The sequence below is a fragment of the Phallusia mammillata genome, chromosome 7 (assembly GCF_965637545.1).
Source record: "Phallusia mammillata chromosome 7, kaPhaMamm4.hap1.1, whole genome shotgun sequence".
Classification (NCBI taxonomy): Eukaryota; Metazoa; Chordata; class Ascidiacea; order Phlebobranchia; family Ascidiidae; genus Phallusia; species Phallusia mammillata.
This window is the reverse complement of record NC_137258.1, coordinates 15,959,610-15,976,165: the sequence shown is the minus strand read 5'-3', so window position 1 is coordinate 15,976,165 and position 16,556 is coordinate 15,959,610. Positions and strand designations below refer to the sequence as shown.

General features: G+C 42.1%; 1 protein-coding gene across 1 annotated transcript; it reads right to left on the bottom strand.

Moving 5' to 3' along the window:
• Positions 1–1,404: 1,404 nt before the first annotated feature.
• On the bottom strand, positions 1,405–16,215 carry LOC145237197 (semaphorin-6A-like). Its single transcript, XM_080099967.1, has 16 exons — positions 15,424–16,215; positions 15,053–15,135; positions 12,506–12,623; positions 8,953–9,022; positions 8,818–8,880; positions 7,547–7,654; positions 7,320–7,434; positions 5,200–5,316; positions 4,996–5,105; positions 4,712–4,887; positions 4,414–4,609; positions 4,149–4,345; positions 3,899–4,042; positions 2,979–3,811; positions 2,499–2,878; positions 1,405–2,406 (listed from the first exon to the last, which is right to left on the bottom strand). Exons 1-16 carry the CDS (start codon positions 15,444–15,446, stop codon positions 1,651–1,653), a joined length of 3,489 nt encoding a protein of 1,162 aa, XP_079956093.1. The 5' UTR covers positions 15,447–16,215; the 3' UTR covers positions 1,405–1,650.
• Between the last annotated feature and the right edge of the window lie 341 nt (positions 16,216–16,556).

Genomic DNA, 16,556 nt, shown 5'->3' with positions numbered 1-16,556 from the left:
CGATTTCAAAGCAAGGGGCTCGTTTAGAGCGTGCTATGTCGACTTACATTTCGATTTCACGTAACTTCACAACGGGTCGGAACTTGGCAACCACGTTTCACTGAACATTGCGACACGGATCATGTGAGATTTAGATTGCCGAAACTGTCACGTGCCATGATGCGCGACGCATGTCAGCTTGGCTTAACTACATACGAGTACGACTCGTTGTTTTCTATGTAACAAAGGGGAAAACAAACTATTAACAATCCATTACTGAACGAAGTGGGCCATGTCTTACATGGGCGTGGTTTTACGCAATGACTCGGCTCAAAAGTATATGATTCCAGTTCTTAGATGGTTTCACTGCTATGTTATCTTAACCCAAACTGCATATAATTTGCTGCTTGGTGCTTATTTATACACCTACTAAACTTTGAGCCTAAATAGACTGGACGCTGGGTGGCGTTATCGCAACACGCTTTGTACTTATAAACTCGTTTCGCAGTAACGCTGATCAATTACTCCAGTTTCTAAAATTACCTTTTACACCATGTTCTCTTGGCCTGGTGGGTGCTGTTAAAATTCGCAACATACATTTCTAAAAAAAACGAAAACAAATCAGGCATATTAAAGTGCTCCACATCGTTGGAAACGCTTTTGTCGCCGTAACCCACACAAAACCACAGAACAAAAATACTGCGAATTTGGTCACACGAAGTCGAAACGACGTAAGTCAACTTTCTTGATGGATTCAACCTTTTCCGTGAGCGGAAATACTGTTGGTTCGCGTTACATTCGACCACATTTCATTTGTTTCGCTATAGACGTCGAATTACAAACTCTTCTGTCATCTGAAGTGTCCATCACCCGGTAAAGCAACCAGAACAAATCTTGTGCATGACTTGCACAATGTTAAGCTATAATAAATACACAGCAGAAGTGCTTCATGGTCAAAATGAATCAACACAAAATGTTTAAAAATTGATGAAAGATCTTGCGCAAAGTACTAATTCCACAACTTGTAACATAGTGTGAAAAAATCGTTTGTCGGTGGTCCACAGGAAGTTAATTATGTTTGGTGATAAACTGAATAAAGTTGCAAGTAATTTATTGAATATTCAGTACGCTTATCCAAGTTATTGTCAATTTATACTTAGCTGTCAGTTATTTTATATCAATCATCAAAATTCTGTATTGAGGAAATACATTTTAAGCCAATATGCTTGTTATGGATGCTTTCGTTACCCTTACTGAACAATGGAATGATCCACGATATTCTTTTAATTGAACTGGTAGCCCATTGAGTGAAACGAGTTGAGAACCACATGAACTCAAGTTAAAAATGTGGCTACATGTTATGTGTAACTGCATCTGTTTGATCTTACAACTATGCTCTTATTCCTCTCTTTAAAACTAAAACAGTTGTTTGAATAATGTTTTTATTTAAACTATATTGCTAGCAATGCAGGCACAGTGGGAAAAAAATATTATTTTGACATCAACCAATCGCCGCCGTAAGCGAAAAAGTTTCGTCACACGAAAACAGCAGCAAATCACAAGTGGAAAAACGTAATTAACGCAAATGAGCACGCAAAAAACACGACGCTATAAGCTGCCAGCAGCCGATAGCTAAAATCATTGCTTATAGCCTCCCCTTTGTGACAAGTCTTACAATGCTTCTACGCCGCTAGTGGGCACTATAGGGGGTGGATAAAATGTAGGTTTCGTTGGTGCACCGCCAGGCATCGAAGATTGCCTTAAAAAGGAAGGCATTTTCTCTCTTCCATGCAAGGTGGAAGGTCGCTCAAAAGTGTTGTTGTTTCCAAACGGTGCAGATGAGCTCCTATGTGGCAGAGAAGGATAGTGGTTCTTCGGTGGTGAATTCCTACTTGCAGGCTGTTGTATCACCACTGGCGCCACAGAGGGTTTGGTCGCATACGGTCCTCGCACTTGCAAACTCGGGTAGCGGTTCGGTGGCACCTTAGCCGGAGACGTGTTTGGCCTTGAAGCTGTCGAAGAGCGCCTTTGGTTTGAAACATCAGTTGAAACCGGCCGCTGCTGTATGTACATCTGCTGGTGATTGTCGCCACTCATTCGTTGCTTCCTGCGGCCAGTGACGGGCACATCATGTTTGGGCAATGTCGCGTAGACAGATTGCTCCTGAGCTGGTTGGAAAATAACCAACTTGTGGGAGGAAGGGCCTCCAACTGGTGTGGTGGGTTGGGATCGACTGTGGCGCCCATTTGGTGTCATCTGTGGTTGTGGCTGAACGGAGTGGAAACGTTGAATTGGTGGTGCAAAGGCGGAAATAGCTTCCGGAGAATGCGAAGGCTCAGACAGCAAGCGCTGACGTCGGCATGACGTAGATCGTTGAAGGTTTAACGAGTTCGGACGCGGATGACGTGAAGTAATTGACGCAACAGACTAAAAAGGAAAAAAAAGTTAGATTTTACGTTAAGTTATGCTAATTAACTAACAGATCAGAAACTATAGGCTAACAAAGTATTCAAACCAACCTGTTCTAAATCGGTACGCAGTGAGTTTCTTGGACTTTCTCCTTTTCCGCTATCATTAGAATCCAGTCGTTGTCTGGCAATGTTTACTGGTTGATGGTGGTTGGTTATGCCCATGATTTCCATGCGACCAAGTGCATTTTGAAAATCCATAATAGCTGTGTCGGACTCGCGCATGATCTCATTGGTTTGGTTCTGAGCCCGTTCATTGCGTCGTCTCATTTTGGCGGAAGCGGTTGGAAGGACACCAGTCTCTGCTGCCCCCAAGTGACTTTCGTTAGATATGGGAGAACCTCCACTTCCGGATGATGAAGCATGTGAGGATCGTTTGTTCTGGGCAGGAAGAGTTGAAGCCTCAGAAAACTGTCTTTGGATTGTACCATCTAAATCCAAATAAAGGTGTCATGGTATGTATTTTATAAAGTTTACAAGTATTTTTACGGCAACATCATTTAGTCATAAAAATTCATTTAAAAATCTTACCGTAGTTTGTAATATGAACTGGTTCGTAGGTTTGGTTGATCAGAAGAGGCTGGAGAGATGAAGGCCTTCTTCCCATAGATACAACACTCTCTTGGCGCATCACCTTCGGCACTATACAACTGTTGTTTGAATTTACACTACTGGTGCTGTTCAACCGGGATGAGGACCTTCTTTGCTTCTTGGCCTTTTCGACATGAAGTTGCAAGGTCGGTGCCTCACTATAGTTGTTTGGCTTTGCACGGGGAATGTAATGTTCGTCGCTCTTGTTGTTGATCATTGGCGTTGGAGCTGGCGTTGGCTTCGGAGGACCACACAACCACTCGAGACAACCATTGTAAGTCAACTGTGCCTTGCGGGTGAGGGACCCACGCTTCTCAAGCTCGTCAAGATTCTGCTGATGTTGCATCATCTGCTTCTGGTGAAAGTCGTACTTTTTCTTCCCTCTCCAACAACGACAGAAGAAATAGGTGGCCATTATAATGACTACGGTTAACATGAAAGTGAGAATCACAGCTATTGCTAGGACGTTGCCACCAAACGAGGCGACTTCCAAATCTGGGTCGCCTAGTTCTTCTGGGCCGACTTTGTCCTTATCATCGATTTGTTGCTCAAGTAAAAGTGTTTCGTCGGGAAACACGATTTCTTTTTCTATATCTTTCAACGATTGTGTAGAGGTTTCGCTTTTCGACGTAAGGATTGCGCAGCCCGGGAACAGCTGGGGAGAATTGATTGCTGATCTGAGGTCTTGGTTTAATGGTGGAAGAGTTTCTTGGAAAGCGACGCAGGAAGTTCCATTCCAACCACAGTAAGGGTCACCAGAACCAATACACGTGCTGCAATAATGAACAGTTGTTTTTTGTCAGCACAAATTGGTTTTAACAAAATCAGACAGAAAGACGGGAACAAGAATATTTATTCACCTTTTGCATTGATGCAAATGACAGGAGTGAAGAGGAACGCTCACTGTGCAATGTTTAAACGCAACTGTGACGTAATCAGATGTCGAATCCAACAGAATTTTTATGACTTTTTTATCCTCTTTGCTTGGCATAGCAGATAAACATCTACAAAAAAAACACAATGCAATTTTTTTGTTTTCTGCACCGATTTTTTTTAAATTTACAATTTCATACTTTATTTTTGCAGGTTTTTTGACAAGAATTTACTTACCTATTTTCGTCAAAAACATCTTGTACACTAAGTACAGCACCGCTCTTCCAGTTACTGGATGGCGCCAGTCGTCTTATGAGTTTTCCTTCTTCGTCTCCGATGTAAAACACCTTTAAATCTTTATCACTTGGTGAGGAATCAACTACAGATGTTGTGTAGCGCGCTCCCTGATGAGTCATCAACAATAAACCTTTTGCCTGTCAAGCAATGCGCGGTTAGAAAATATTATCGAGCAACATGTGCAGTGTAAAGTGGAAATGCCAACCTGGTTTGCCATTTGAGGAGAGGATTTAATGAAGAGAAGTTCAGCATCAGATGGTTTCTCATCCGGACACAAACCAGGATGGTGGGATTTCGAAGGAGCGGGAGTTGACGAAGTTTGGGCCAGAAACGGACCTTGCAGAGCCTCACGAATCGAATCCAGAGTGTAACTGCAAACCGCTGATCCAGGAAGAGAGTTTCTGTACAAATTAATATGTTCAGAAAACGAGTTAGCCTAATTTGCAAATCATATTGACCATAGCCCGATCGGCCCTTGTCAATTTACTGTCACAGAAACTTACTCAGGCGTCACAAAGGTAGCGTAGATGACCGCTTGGCCATTGGCCATGGTGGGCTTTGTGATGTCACGCAGCTCATTGAGATAAAAACCGTTGTACGAGCAGTTCAGTCGCGATTTAATAAATGTTGTCCACATTCGTTGTAAAACTCGTTCCCCACCGTTGTCTCGTTTACAAATCTAAGAAAATCATAAGTTGAATTTAACAAACAGGAAAGGTTGCATAGATTTTACTCTAAGCCAAGATTGTTGGCGTGTTTTGAAAAGGTAAGCTAATGTGGAATTTACCTGTCCGACTTGGGCCACGGTACGGCGTTCACCGCCAGGGAGTATTTGGATTTCGTTAAAAAAGATAAAAACACGGTCTTCATCTTCGGCCATTCCCACAAAACTTGGTTCTGTTTGACATAAAAATGACAGTTAATAGACTCGTCCATGTCGCAGACACGTTTATGAGATCATTAATCGTTTATGACATCATAAATTATTTACCATTGATTGTCTCCGCGGCGTCGGGGGTGCGGAGAGGAGGCATATCTCCCATTGTGCGGGAGATAACTGGAGAGCCACCAGAAAAGGCTTGAAAGGTTCCAGAATACAAAGACTCTCCTACAAACACAAAACTTTGTTAATTCAATGTCCCTAGCAACACATGTCGTTGAACCCGAAAGATAAATGTTATTTTTTACTACCATGTGAGCACACGAGCTTCGATTTGTACGACGCACACGCCTAAACATGTTTGGTGCCTTGTTTTTACAATCTCGGAAAGCTAGTTTTAGTATGTCACATTTTGGTCCCTGGTCAAAATTGGGCATTGACCCTTTGCAATCGTTGTTTGTAACGACCTTTCTTAATGGTTAAATGTTATTTTTCACTTTTATACACAATGATTTCAAAAGGGTACACTGTGATTGAGATATTGGATGTTTATACCCAACCCCAAACATTTGTTTAACGACGAACTTCTTTTGTTAGTTAAACTTTAAAACCAACGGGTGTGCTTGTGTGGTCGCACGTACCAAGTCGTAAATCGAAACAGTCAGCACTTTGACCCGAATTCGCGTTCACAGTCAATATTTATGCGCAAACGACGGTATATTGCCCTAGCTTCGGCACCGAACAGCGTCGTTTTATGACGTCACGCGTTACCCGCGCCGATGTGCAACGAGGCGAAACCAACCGATTATTCGTGCTTGAGTTGCAAGACCATCAGTCGGCAATAGCGCAAACAGCTCCGTGCAAAATTATCTTCACCGTCGCGATAGTGATCAAATAATATTAGGGCGAGGTCAAGAGTGCTGCTAATCTCACCACTCAAGATAAACGGGTTAATATAGACCCGACCTAGCCCGGTTCCCACTAACACTTGTTTGTTTTGATGATAAAAGCGCTGAAAACACGAGTTGTTCTCAGCAACATGGCTCTAGGCCTGGATTTTGTTTGTTGTTCAATATACAAGGTAAGCATCACGAATACACGTTTCAAACAAACATTTGAACGTCGTGTTACCAAATTTGTGCACATATAAAGTAAATGTTAGCTTCAAAAAAACGTTAAACGTGTTTGGATAAATTCTCGGATCATCATTGTTCTATACGCATTATTTTTTAAATGGTTGTCTGAACAAATAATAAAAATATATGTTTGACCAATTGATTACTTTAGTGTTGTAAACCACGTCAACGTTGTCGACAATAAACGAAGCCAAGTCAAATCACCGATTTCCTTCTCAAGTCGTCGACGGCAATTTTGTTCCTAAAACGGATCGCCGCGGGCCGCCCGATGTATGAGAAGGAAACGCAATAACCTCTATTATGACGACAATGGCCCCCCCCTTTTACAGCGCGCACTGACGATTTGAATTGTCACGCAACGATTTTGTTATTGGCCGTAAATTGCCGATGCCAGCGTGACTCGTCGATCCTGCTTGGATTTCAATTTAAATCACACTATGTCTTATGTTCCATTGGCTTGCACGGAAGCACGGTGACATTGATGTATATTTCAGTGCGTTTGTTTAAAGACCAATGTTTTCTTTTTTTAGGTTTCACGCTTTTGAAACGCAACAGAAACCAAGTTTATACAATAACTTGATTTTATGCTGTTTTGCAAATCACCAAATAACAAGATAGTTTGATGGAGTATGGCTGCACTGAGACTAGGAGGCAAACAAACCAAATCAGCGCGTTGCGTGGAGCCTCATTAACAGCGAGGTCAGCATCATGTCAACAATGTAAGCAAACATATTTGCTGATCTAGCAAGCTTGGCGGCATATAACAAACTTTCCAAGACACGTAGTTTGAACGACAATCTACATTTGGGAGTCACTCCCTGTGTGGTTTGAAACATGTTCACAAACCGCCAACAACATCATGAACCGAGCGCTGCAGTGCTACATACAAGACCAATGATATAGCAATTGAGGCTAGGATTAAACTTTCATTGTAGGTCTGGCGACGCCCTATTCTAATTGCATTTTAGTTTTCTTTTTTGAAATTTAAGTAGATGCGGTTTGTGCTACACGGGCAGCAAAGCCCGTAAGCACCATTTAATTGCCTCATCACGCCATTTACAGCTAGGTCAGAACTAACAACGGTCAATGATTTACCTGTAAAAAGACTTGCGCTGGGCTGGTTTGGGCCAAACGGGCACCTCTGCTTCCCAGAAAAATAACCCGAACCAAAGTTAATCAGTTCCACACGACCATCGCTGGATTTAATCGCCTGAAGAAACAGAACTTGCTTATTAACGGTTATTTCCATAATGATTTATAATGTGCGTGTTCTTTAAATATAGTTGGTTTTATAGAGAAAATTGTTTCGTTTATAGACCTACCTGATATTTTGTGCAGTTTGGATTATATGAGTCAGTTCCACAAACCAGAAACTCGTTTCCTTCCTCGTCCAATGCCTCGAACACGCTGTTGTAATTGTAACAGAGTTCCTAAAACAAAATACCGTTAACCTTAAGATCACGAACTAAGTAAGGTATCAAATCAAAGCAGAAAACCGTGTGGATTAAACAGCATCCAAGCCTTAATAAGGTAACGCGACTGAGCTTACACTCAATAGAATTACATGTTCTGTGATTCGATAAGGCCACGGGGGAGGGCAAAGCGCCTTGCAGGTGTCTTTACTGTAAACTCAAATTTGTGTACATGCATGCAGCAGCGGCACTTGCCCTCGAAGCCGTCAACGGGCCGACCTGACGACTTTTAAACATCAGGTTTGTGGTGTAAACAGCACAAACAGCAGCATACTAAGCACCGCAAGTTATTTATTCCATCAGTCGTGATGGGAGCACGCTCCTAATGTATACGTTTCTTGTAAATAATTTATCGAACATGAAGATGCCGGTTATCGTCGGGATGCGTTTGTGTTCCGAGCATTAATAAACAGGGAGCGCTAGCAGTCGGGCCCCCATGTTTATTACGTCAACGTGGCCCGAAAAGTTAATCCGACCAACCATAAATGGCAAAAACAGAATTGGGGAAACCTTAACCTTTGTTTGTTATTTCGGCAATATCGTTTTTGGTAATGGCCAAAACGTCATGGAGTGTTAGTTTACGTTTCCCGTGTCAGGAAACCAGTACTTGGTTGTACTTCACCGCCCTTATTTTCCGGTTAACAATATTGTGTCGAGCAGAGACAATGAGCACCCACGTCATATGTTCTGCGTAATGAACAAAAATCGATTATTCACTTAACAAGAGACATTAGCTCAAGGGCAATACCAGAGTGTTTTCATTGTTTCCTGTCCATGTTGTTTCTATTATCTAACCGGATGTACGCGGGTTTAAAAAACAACGGCAGATGGTGATTGCAGCACACGCTTTATTTATAACACAGATTCATTTGGCCATAAAGAAGGAGAATATTTCACTATTTTAAACCACAAATAAAATTTCGGGTCTTAAAATGACAAAAGATTCGCCACGGGCTGAGGAAAATTTTATCATCCAAACATGACAGTGAAGTATATTTGCTGAGATGTAGGGTTGTTTTAGTTTCTCCATCGCAATTTGGCGTTTTCGATTGCTTTGCACTTTTGTATTTTGCAATGAAAATATTCAAAACCCTTATGACAACAAATTAAGTTTTACTTACGTCAGGTTGGCCTTTCATTATGCACAGGTCACGGGTTTGCAATTCGGACTTCCAAGTTACAACCTGCAAACAAAACGGCCGATTATATGTTTTGCCTCATTTCCTGTTTTGTAAGACATATGAGCGATGACGTACCGAATCATAAGTGATGTCATTCGGATTGGATGACGAAAATTGCTCAGGGTTTATGATGAAAATATCCTCTCTGGAAAATAAAAAAGAAACGTAAACATTGAAGAAAATAAACATTTTTAACAGACGCTTTAATTTTAATGAAATATCAATTCTACGCAGTTGCGTTTGATTGTAGTGAAGTCCCCAAACCCGCTGTCAACTCGAATTAAGCACTCCCTCTTGTCGAGCCCTCCGCCGTCTTGTTAACCCTCCACTTTGCGCAGAAGAGGGTTAAGCACAGCGCCGCGCCTCCTCACCTTTGTTTGCGGACTCTCAACTCAACGCAGTACTATTGTGACGTAACAGTTGGTTTTCTACAGATGGTTGTCGCTTTATGATTTTATGTTATAATATCGCGGGGGCCCGATGGAACAAACGATAAAACCGAACGTTTGGCAAACAAGCAAAAACCAGACTCAGCTGGACAAAGAGACCACTTTTTACGAATATTGAAGAAAAAACGTAACGACGCCAACATGAGGAACTGATGAATCACGGTGTATGACAAATGTGTAGGACTTTTTTCCACTATACCATTACGGTAAAGATGTGGGAGCTTTCTAAGTGCTACAGCTTTATGTTGCGATAACGAGGTCGCTTAAAAGTGAAAAGTGGACGAATAGTCTGGAAAACTGTCCGCCCATTTTAAAGGAAACCATGTTTTTCACCGACAATGACTAAAGTAGGAAACATAATGTTTGAAACTCAGTGGTTCGACTGAAAAAGCAGCCAAGTAGTTTTACAACCTTCCATTATTAGTGCATACATCACTAGTCGTTTTTAACAAGCTTAATTTTTCAACTGTCTTGCTTAGTTCGAAATCTTACAACTTAACTTCCTGTAAAGGTTAATTGCATTACAACGCACGTCAAAGGTAGTTGATGCATTGCTGCCACGAGTCAGTTGAGCTATATGGTAGTTTGCCATTTTCTTGGAAGGCGACTTCTAACAGCCGGCCCACCTGCAGGAGTCAATTTATTTACCCCGTCGTAATGTCGCAAAATAAGACACAGTATTTATCGATTCTCATCTACGTCAAATAGAGGGCTAATAGGGATCCTGAACACGCTACGTATTGATTTTATTTCGATTTTAGTGTCCTGTTGTTTTAGGTCTGGCAACCACAGTGACATTCTCTTTTAACTTATTGACTGCAGTGATGGTAAAGTGTGGGGCTAAAGATTTATTGGCAGTATGCTGCCAGTCATGTGACGGGCTTCGGGTCAAGTGTCAGAGGTTGTTGGGATTAACGTCATTGAGCGCTGATATTGCTGCCACGGCGCCAATTAAAATCCCCAATAATCACAAGATGATTAAGGGCTAAAAATGTTCATATTCCGACCATAATAGAATACAAATTTTGGTTTACAGGTTACAGCACGAAGGTCGCAAATTACTTTGGACAACCGGAAGTTTTGTGACTAATTAAACAACAATTTCTTAACATGTATGTCTGAATAACTTGTAAAAAGCTTTAGGATTTTTTATCGTGAAATCTGATATACTTTCCTTATTCAACACAGACCACCAACCAACCGACCGACCGACCGCTTCCTAATCAGACAACATGTAACCAGGCCAAGCATGGGTTAATTACCAACAAAATCCTGAACACGTTGTAACATTATACTACAACCCAACGTTAGTAAGTGAAGCCCAGGTGGGCGGCGCCACAGACAAACGATGGAATCGTGTGTCCTAATTGGAAAGAATACATCGAGAATTCGGCAGTAAACCGGATACCATCGACAACGTCACAATAGTAGATTAAATAATGGATTAGCGGTAGGTGAATAGACGCAGATGCGCTAGCTCAGATGGATGAGATTTAAAGCTTCTTGAATAACCCCTATTACAATCTCGAACAGGTTAAGTGACCCATTATGATAGTTACCAGCATATGCAGGTGTTTACGTGTCATAAGATAAACTTTGTGGCGAAACAATTAAGATCATTTATCTCGCGAAGATTTCTATCCAAATTAAAACCCAAAGTCTTACCCAAATTGCACGCAATTTTATTAACCAGTAGTTTAGGCAACTCAAGTCGTCGTAAAAAAACACCTGCGGTTTACAGTAATTGAAGACCACAGTAACACGAATTGAACCAGCGCGTGCGTTGGCATTTATTTCAATCCAAACCACAAAAACTTCGAGTCCCTTTATCTTGTTTGCCAGGTGCAGAACCGGTTTCTCTTCCAAAACCCGATATCAAGAAATTAGTCATCGCTTTATTAAACAACCCTTTTTACGTCATCAACTGATTGCGTTGACGTGACTTTGTGACTCCGTTTGAGTAACTTGAGTAAGGGGGATTGTTGTTCCCTCCTGTTGAGTCGAAAGGAGAGTTTCAAGTACTCAAGTGTTGGAACGTGCTTGACGTCAAAACTGTACAAACTTACAACGGGATTGCAGCTGCGCAGTGTTTAAGGCTGTTTCTTAAAGCATTTTTTATTAATTGTGAGTTGCTACGGACAAAAACAAATTTGTAGCCTTCGCTGGTTTTATTGAATGGCTGAGAAATCAGTTTTAATATCTGGTAACTTCTCGTCTTGGCAGAAACTTTTTTAATACACAGAGTGAGTATTCATATAATCCTCGGTCTTATAAGGGGCCAACAAATGTCAATATGTACATGCGAAGTAATTTGGGAGTGACGCTTTTATGGATCTGACATGACAATGCGTCGACACATATTGCCAGTCATACAGGCGTGTCCCCTATCAAATTGAAAAGAAATTGATTCAAGGCTTGGTCAGATTATGACACTATTGGGAAGGGCAGATTTGTTTATCGTATATTTGTGCGGTGTGATGCAAAAATTAGCTTCATTTTATAGAAGTCACTTTTGCAACTTCATGTTTTAGTTCTTTGTTAGCATTAGCACTAGCAGCTGTGAAAAACAATGCAGCACTGCTTTAGTCACGATGTGTTGCAAAGCTGCAGATTTTAACTGTTGGCGGGATAATAGCAACAGAGCATCCTGTAGCTGCCGAAACACCTTACGAAGAGCGTTATTAGCGATACAATGACAGCATCAGTTGCTATTGTTCGTCTCTTCCCGTCGAGAAATCACAAAGGACGGGGCCCGCGACTGCCGATAAACAGACCTGCAGTCATTTGGCGAACACTTGCCAGGCGCCACTTCGAGGAGCGTTAACTTTTGTTTGTTCGAGTGGTTCGTTACTCCCTCTCTTTGTGCAGGTGCCTGATAGTTAACCCACTGGCCGACAGCTTTTCTCTCCACTCGCGTCTCCAGTTCCCGTTTTTTTTGTGATAAAGTCCAATGACGCGACACCCCCGTTTTCCTACTCTACCCATTGTTACAAATCTTTCGCACCGCGGTAAACCTAGTTTGGATCAGTGCGTAGGACCCATGTTTGTTTTTGTAGTTTCAGTTCACCCCATAAAAACCCAAGATAGTAAAATTTACACATAAACTATCAAGAAGGAGTAATGAATGAACAATGGGGATTTACACTCGTATGGAAATTGACATTCAAATAGAAACTTACCTTGCACAAATTACAATCTTTGTTTCTCCCAAAACTTTCATTCTCTTGATCAACTGTATGTGACGAAGACGATGTCCGCTGGAAGCATCGTCACCAGAAAAGGCTTTGCTTGAAATGTCTGCAAGAGAAACAACTGTGTCAGCAATGTCACTTAATGTTTCACGGACAACATGCAATATGAGTGCTTGGCGCAAAGATGTCTCCGTGACAGTTTGTTGACAGGATTAAGGGGCTGAAAGTACCCAGCGTCATACAAACAAACGGTGGCCTCTTCAAATTAGAAATAGAGGGCGCGAACGCCGCCTCTGCCGAACGAGGAAACCCCTGTTTTGTGGCGTCTGTTACGACGCCAAACAGACTGACAGCTTGTCCGCTGTTTCAATCGTAAAACACCTCCAGGAAAAGACTACCGGTAAACCATAGTGTAACATTGCTGTTTGGAAATCTTCCAAATCCCAACCCCTGGCGCACCCTAAGAAGCTACTCGTCGGCAATTAGCCGAACCACAACGCAATTAATTGCCCCTCAAAGACCGTTTTTGTGCCTACTGTAATTTACGATTATTAGCTAATAGCAGGTGATTAAAATCTCGGCTACATCCCGATGTGCCGATGGCCGTGGTCGAAACACAGTGACATTTAGAAGGTGTTTTCCAGCTTAAACTAGCACCTGTTCGTTGGCCAATCTGTTCATTGTTACACGGCGCAAGCTAAACAACAACAGGGAGTCCAGGGCGGCGCTCAAGAAAAATAGCAGCTCTTCAACTCTAAATTGTAACGACTCACTCCCCGCAGGCGATTGTTCAGCGTGCTCGATTGTTGTTTTCTCGCCCGATTACGAGACGTCGCAGCGAACTGTCAAGGGTCTCAAGAACCGTGTTACAACGCCGCGTTAGGACGGACATTGAGTGGCGGCAAATGGAATCAGCTGTTGCCAAGTGATCGCAGTGAACTGTGACCCCCCTGATGATGAAGCAGTACTTTGTGACGTCCCGATGCGGTCACAAAGGAGCCCGCACTCAAGTGTTTCGACCGCGTTACTTTTGAACCGTAAAACAAACCTAAACTTTTAAGACTTCTAATTAGCCGCGTCTATCAGGTTTTCTTTCATATCCTTGTTAATACGCCCGAAGGAATAACGTACGTGATATAATCTTATCAGACGCAAATCCTCATCGAGCCCGTTGTCCCTTTGGGAAAGTTTTTTGGGCCTTGGAAACCCGAACGCCAAGTTGTTTTTTAATTGTAATCTAAACCCGTGCGAAACACGCCAGAAAGTAAAATAAGCTACAATAGCAAAGTCTTGGCACCAAGGGTTTGTTATTTGAAGCTTCTTGGCTTCTGTGTCGCTGTCAGATTGGTCAAGCCCCACTGGCTTTCTAGTGCCGTCCATCGTCGGGGGTAGGCACGACGACTTACGACAGTCTATACTGGATAAACAAAGTCGTACTCGAGTTGGGAGTCGTGCCTCATGGTTTCCAGGCATAGGCGATGCCAGTGATTTACAATAATAAACAACGATATCGCTTTTAATATAAACAGATCGATCCCAGTTAGGTGCGTTTGCTCGGCCATCGTAGGGATGGGTAGTTTTAAAACGGAACCCACGGGCTTTAAACAGGAAAACCCGTACAGCGGGCGTCTGGCGCCGGGTTTGGGGCCTGCGTCAGGTTATAGTGACGTAAAACCCCGTGACAAGTTGGACTTCATTACACTGGACATGCTCTAATGAGCCTTAAAGTTGACAAATCATATTCGGTAAAAACGATTTAAACTCAGGAACTGACACATAAAAAAACTATTTACGGGACAACGAACAATCAGTTGGAGTTGAAGTTTTATTTGTGACGTTTTGGCAGAGTGAGCGAGACCGCAAACGCTGAATTAATCAAAAAGTACTTATTGGTAAGCGTAAACCTAAGCAAAATCTGGACTGGGATGCTGAAAGTTAACAACTAGTCACCGCCAGCAAATCCAGCCCAAAATCACGCCACAGTTGGTGTTTGTTCTGGCACAATGAAACCGGGTCGCGTGCAAAGTGGATTGTGTTTTCACAACTACGCAAACAAACCGTATGTAAGGAGCAACGCACAGGCCATTGTGGCGACTCTGTTTGTATTGTAAAAGCGCATCCAGTGTTTTAAAGCGAAGTCCACGAAAACAACATCGCCTACCGTTTCATACATCGCTGTGCGAAAGCCAGTGATTAAACAATCACTGCAAAGACGTCACAAATCACAATTGGTCGCGCCTGTGTCAAACTGTCGGTCACCAACGGATGAAATCCGCCTAACCACGTGACATAATATCCAAGTAACAAGGACGATGTCAAGTGTTTCAGGCGACGTTTCTATGAACACCGTTCTTGGACGTGGCAATTAGCTGGCTGATTTTTTATTGTGACTTGCACAATTAGCTATTAATTAACCGGCAAATTTGCCTCGATCAAAATTTTGAATTGAGAAATTACCACTAAACGAAAAAGAGCAGGAAATACTATGGTGGTCCAAAACCAACACGTAAATCCAAAATATTGTCCAATCATTACCTTTCAAGCTTGATTCTCTGAGTGGCAGGATATTATCGGGAAACGATGATGAAGTCAGGATGACGTATTTTGCCATAAGCAGTCTGTAATACATTGTTTATGAGCTAAAAATTATTACTCTATTTTTACAAACATGTTATCAAACAAGGTAATTTTATCTCAGTTACTTTTAGAAATCTGAACTGTTTACTACATTTACTGTAAACAAAATATAACAGGGCGACACAAACGAAGCCCAAACAAAGGAACAAACTCCCTTTTTGAGTTGAAACAATACCGGCAGTTCAGTCGAGACGGCTACGAGCATTTTCTCACGAACTGTATCCATTCCATATCATTACTAGGTCAAACCAGAGAGCGTGAAAACTTACATCATGATGAGAATGCGTCCCATATTTAGAAGCTGTATCTTTTGCTTGTCGGTCTAGTGAAGTTTCTTCGCCATGTAAAATAAATCCGTCGCAAAGGAAATCAAACACACAGACAGCACTTAATCAAGTTACGGCAAGGATTAGATGTCAACAAGAAATATTCCTAATCCTGAACTCAAGAATCATGGGATTCAGAAAAGTTCTTTGTTTATTTGTTTTCGCGACAAGACGGTATTAATCCACAGCGTCGTGGTCTCGCAACAAGATAAGGGATAATCTGTGCTTTGCACTTTGCGAAAAGAATCTCAGTTTCATGCCCACACAATTCTGCACATTACACATTACTCCCACAATCAGTCGCATGTGACATTGCAGTGACTGGTCCATAAAAAACTTAATTCATCCTCAATCAAACACTTCCAACTGTCTAAATCACATTTTCCTCATATGCATCTCATCCTATGCATTTCTATTATTGTTCATATTATTTTTGTAATAATACCATGCAAGCAGAGTGATAACCACAAAGTGACTAAAGCTAAGGCAGTGTTGTCGATTAGATGCTTGACGAAAACTTTTTCTGTACTCGATGTAGTGAAGCGGGAGACCACTGGTTACCTTCTAAGGAAGCGCCCAGCTGCGTAGGCAAAGCTGGAAAGTGACGAATCTTTCGCCCCACAAAAACTTTTGACTTCCTTCTTAAAACTTTCCCCCACTGTAATGGACCTTTCTCCTTAAATGCGTGATACAACTCAACTCAAGTCGTTCACTGCAAATTTTTGTGCGTCGCCAGCATGAACATAAAACTACAATTCATTTAACAAAGCCATGTCAGTACATTAAAAACAAGTCGTAGCTGCAAGCTAAATATGCGCTGAGCAAAGAAATGTGATGCTATTGCTGCTCACACAAGGTTATCTCCCGGCTGCAACCCGACGCAACAGCTTTACTACAGTTGAAAAAAAAACTACCCCGTCGCCGCCTTTGCGACTTCTTGTGTTGCTGCGAGGAGGCCGTTGCGAACCCGCGAAAAAGGCTAGCGATACTTTGTTTCTTTATTATCTTGCCGGGAGCACTCGGCGGTCGCCGCGAGAGTAAACACTGCATTGTGTGTAACCTACTTCGGCTTACGA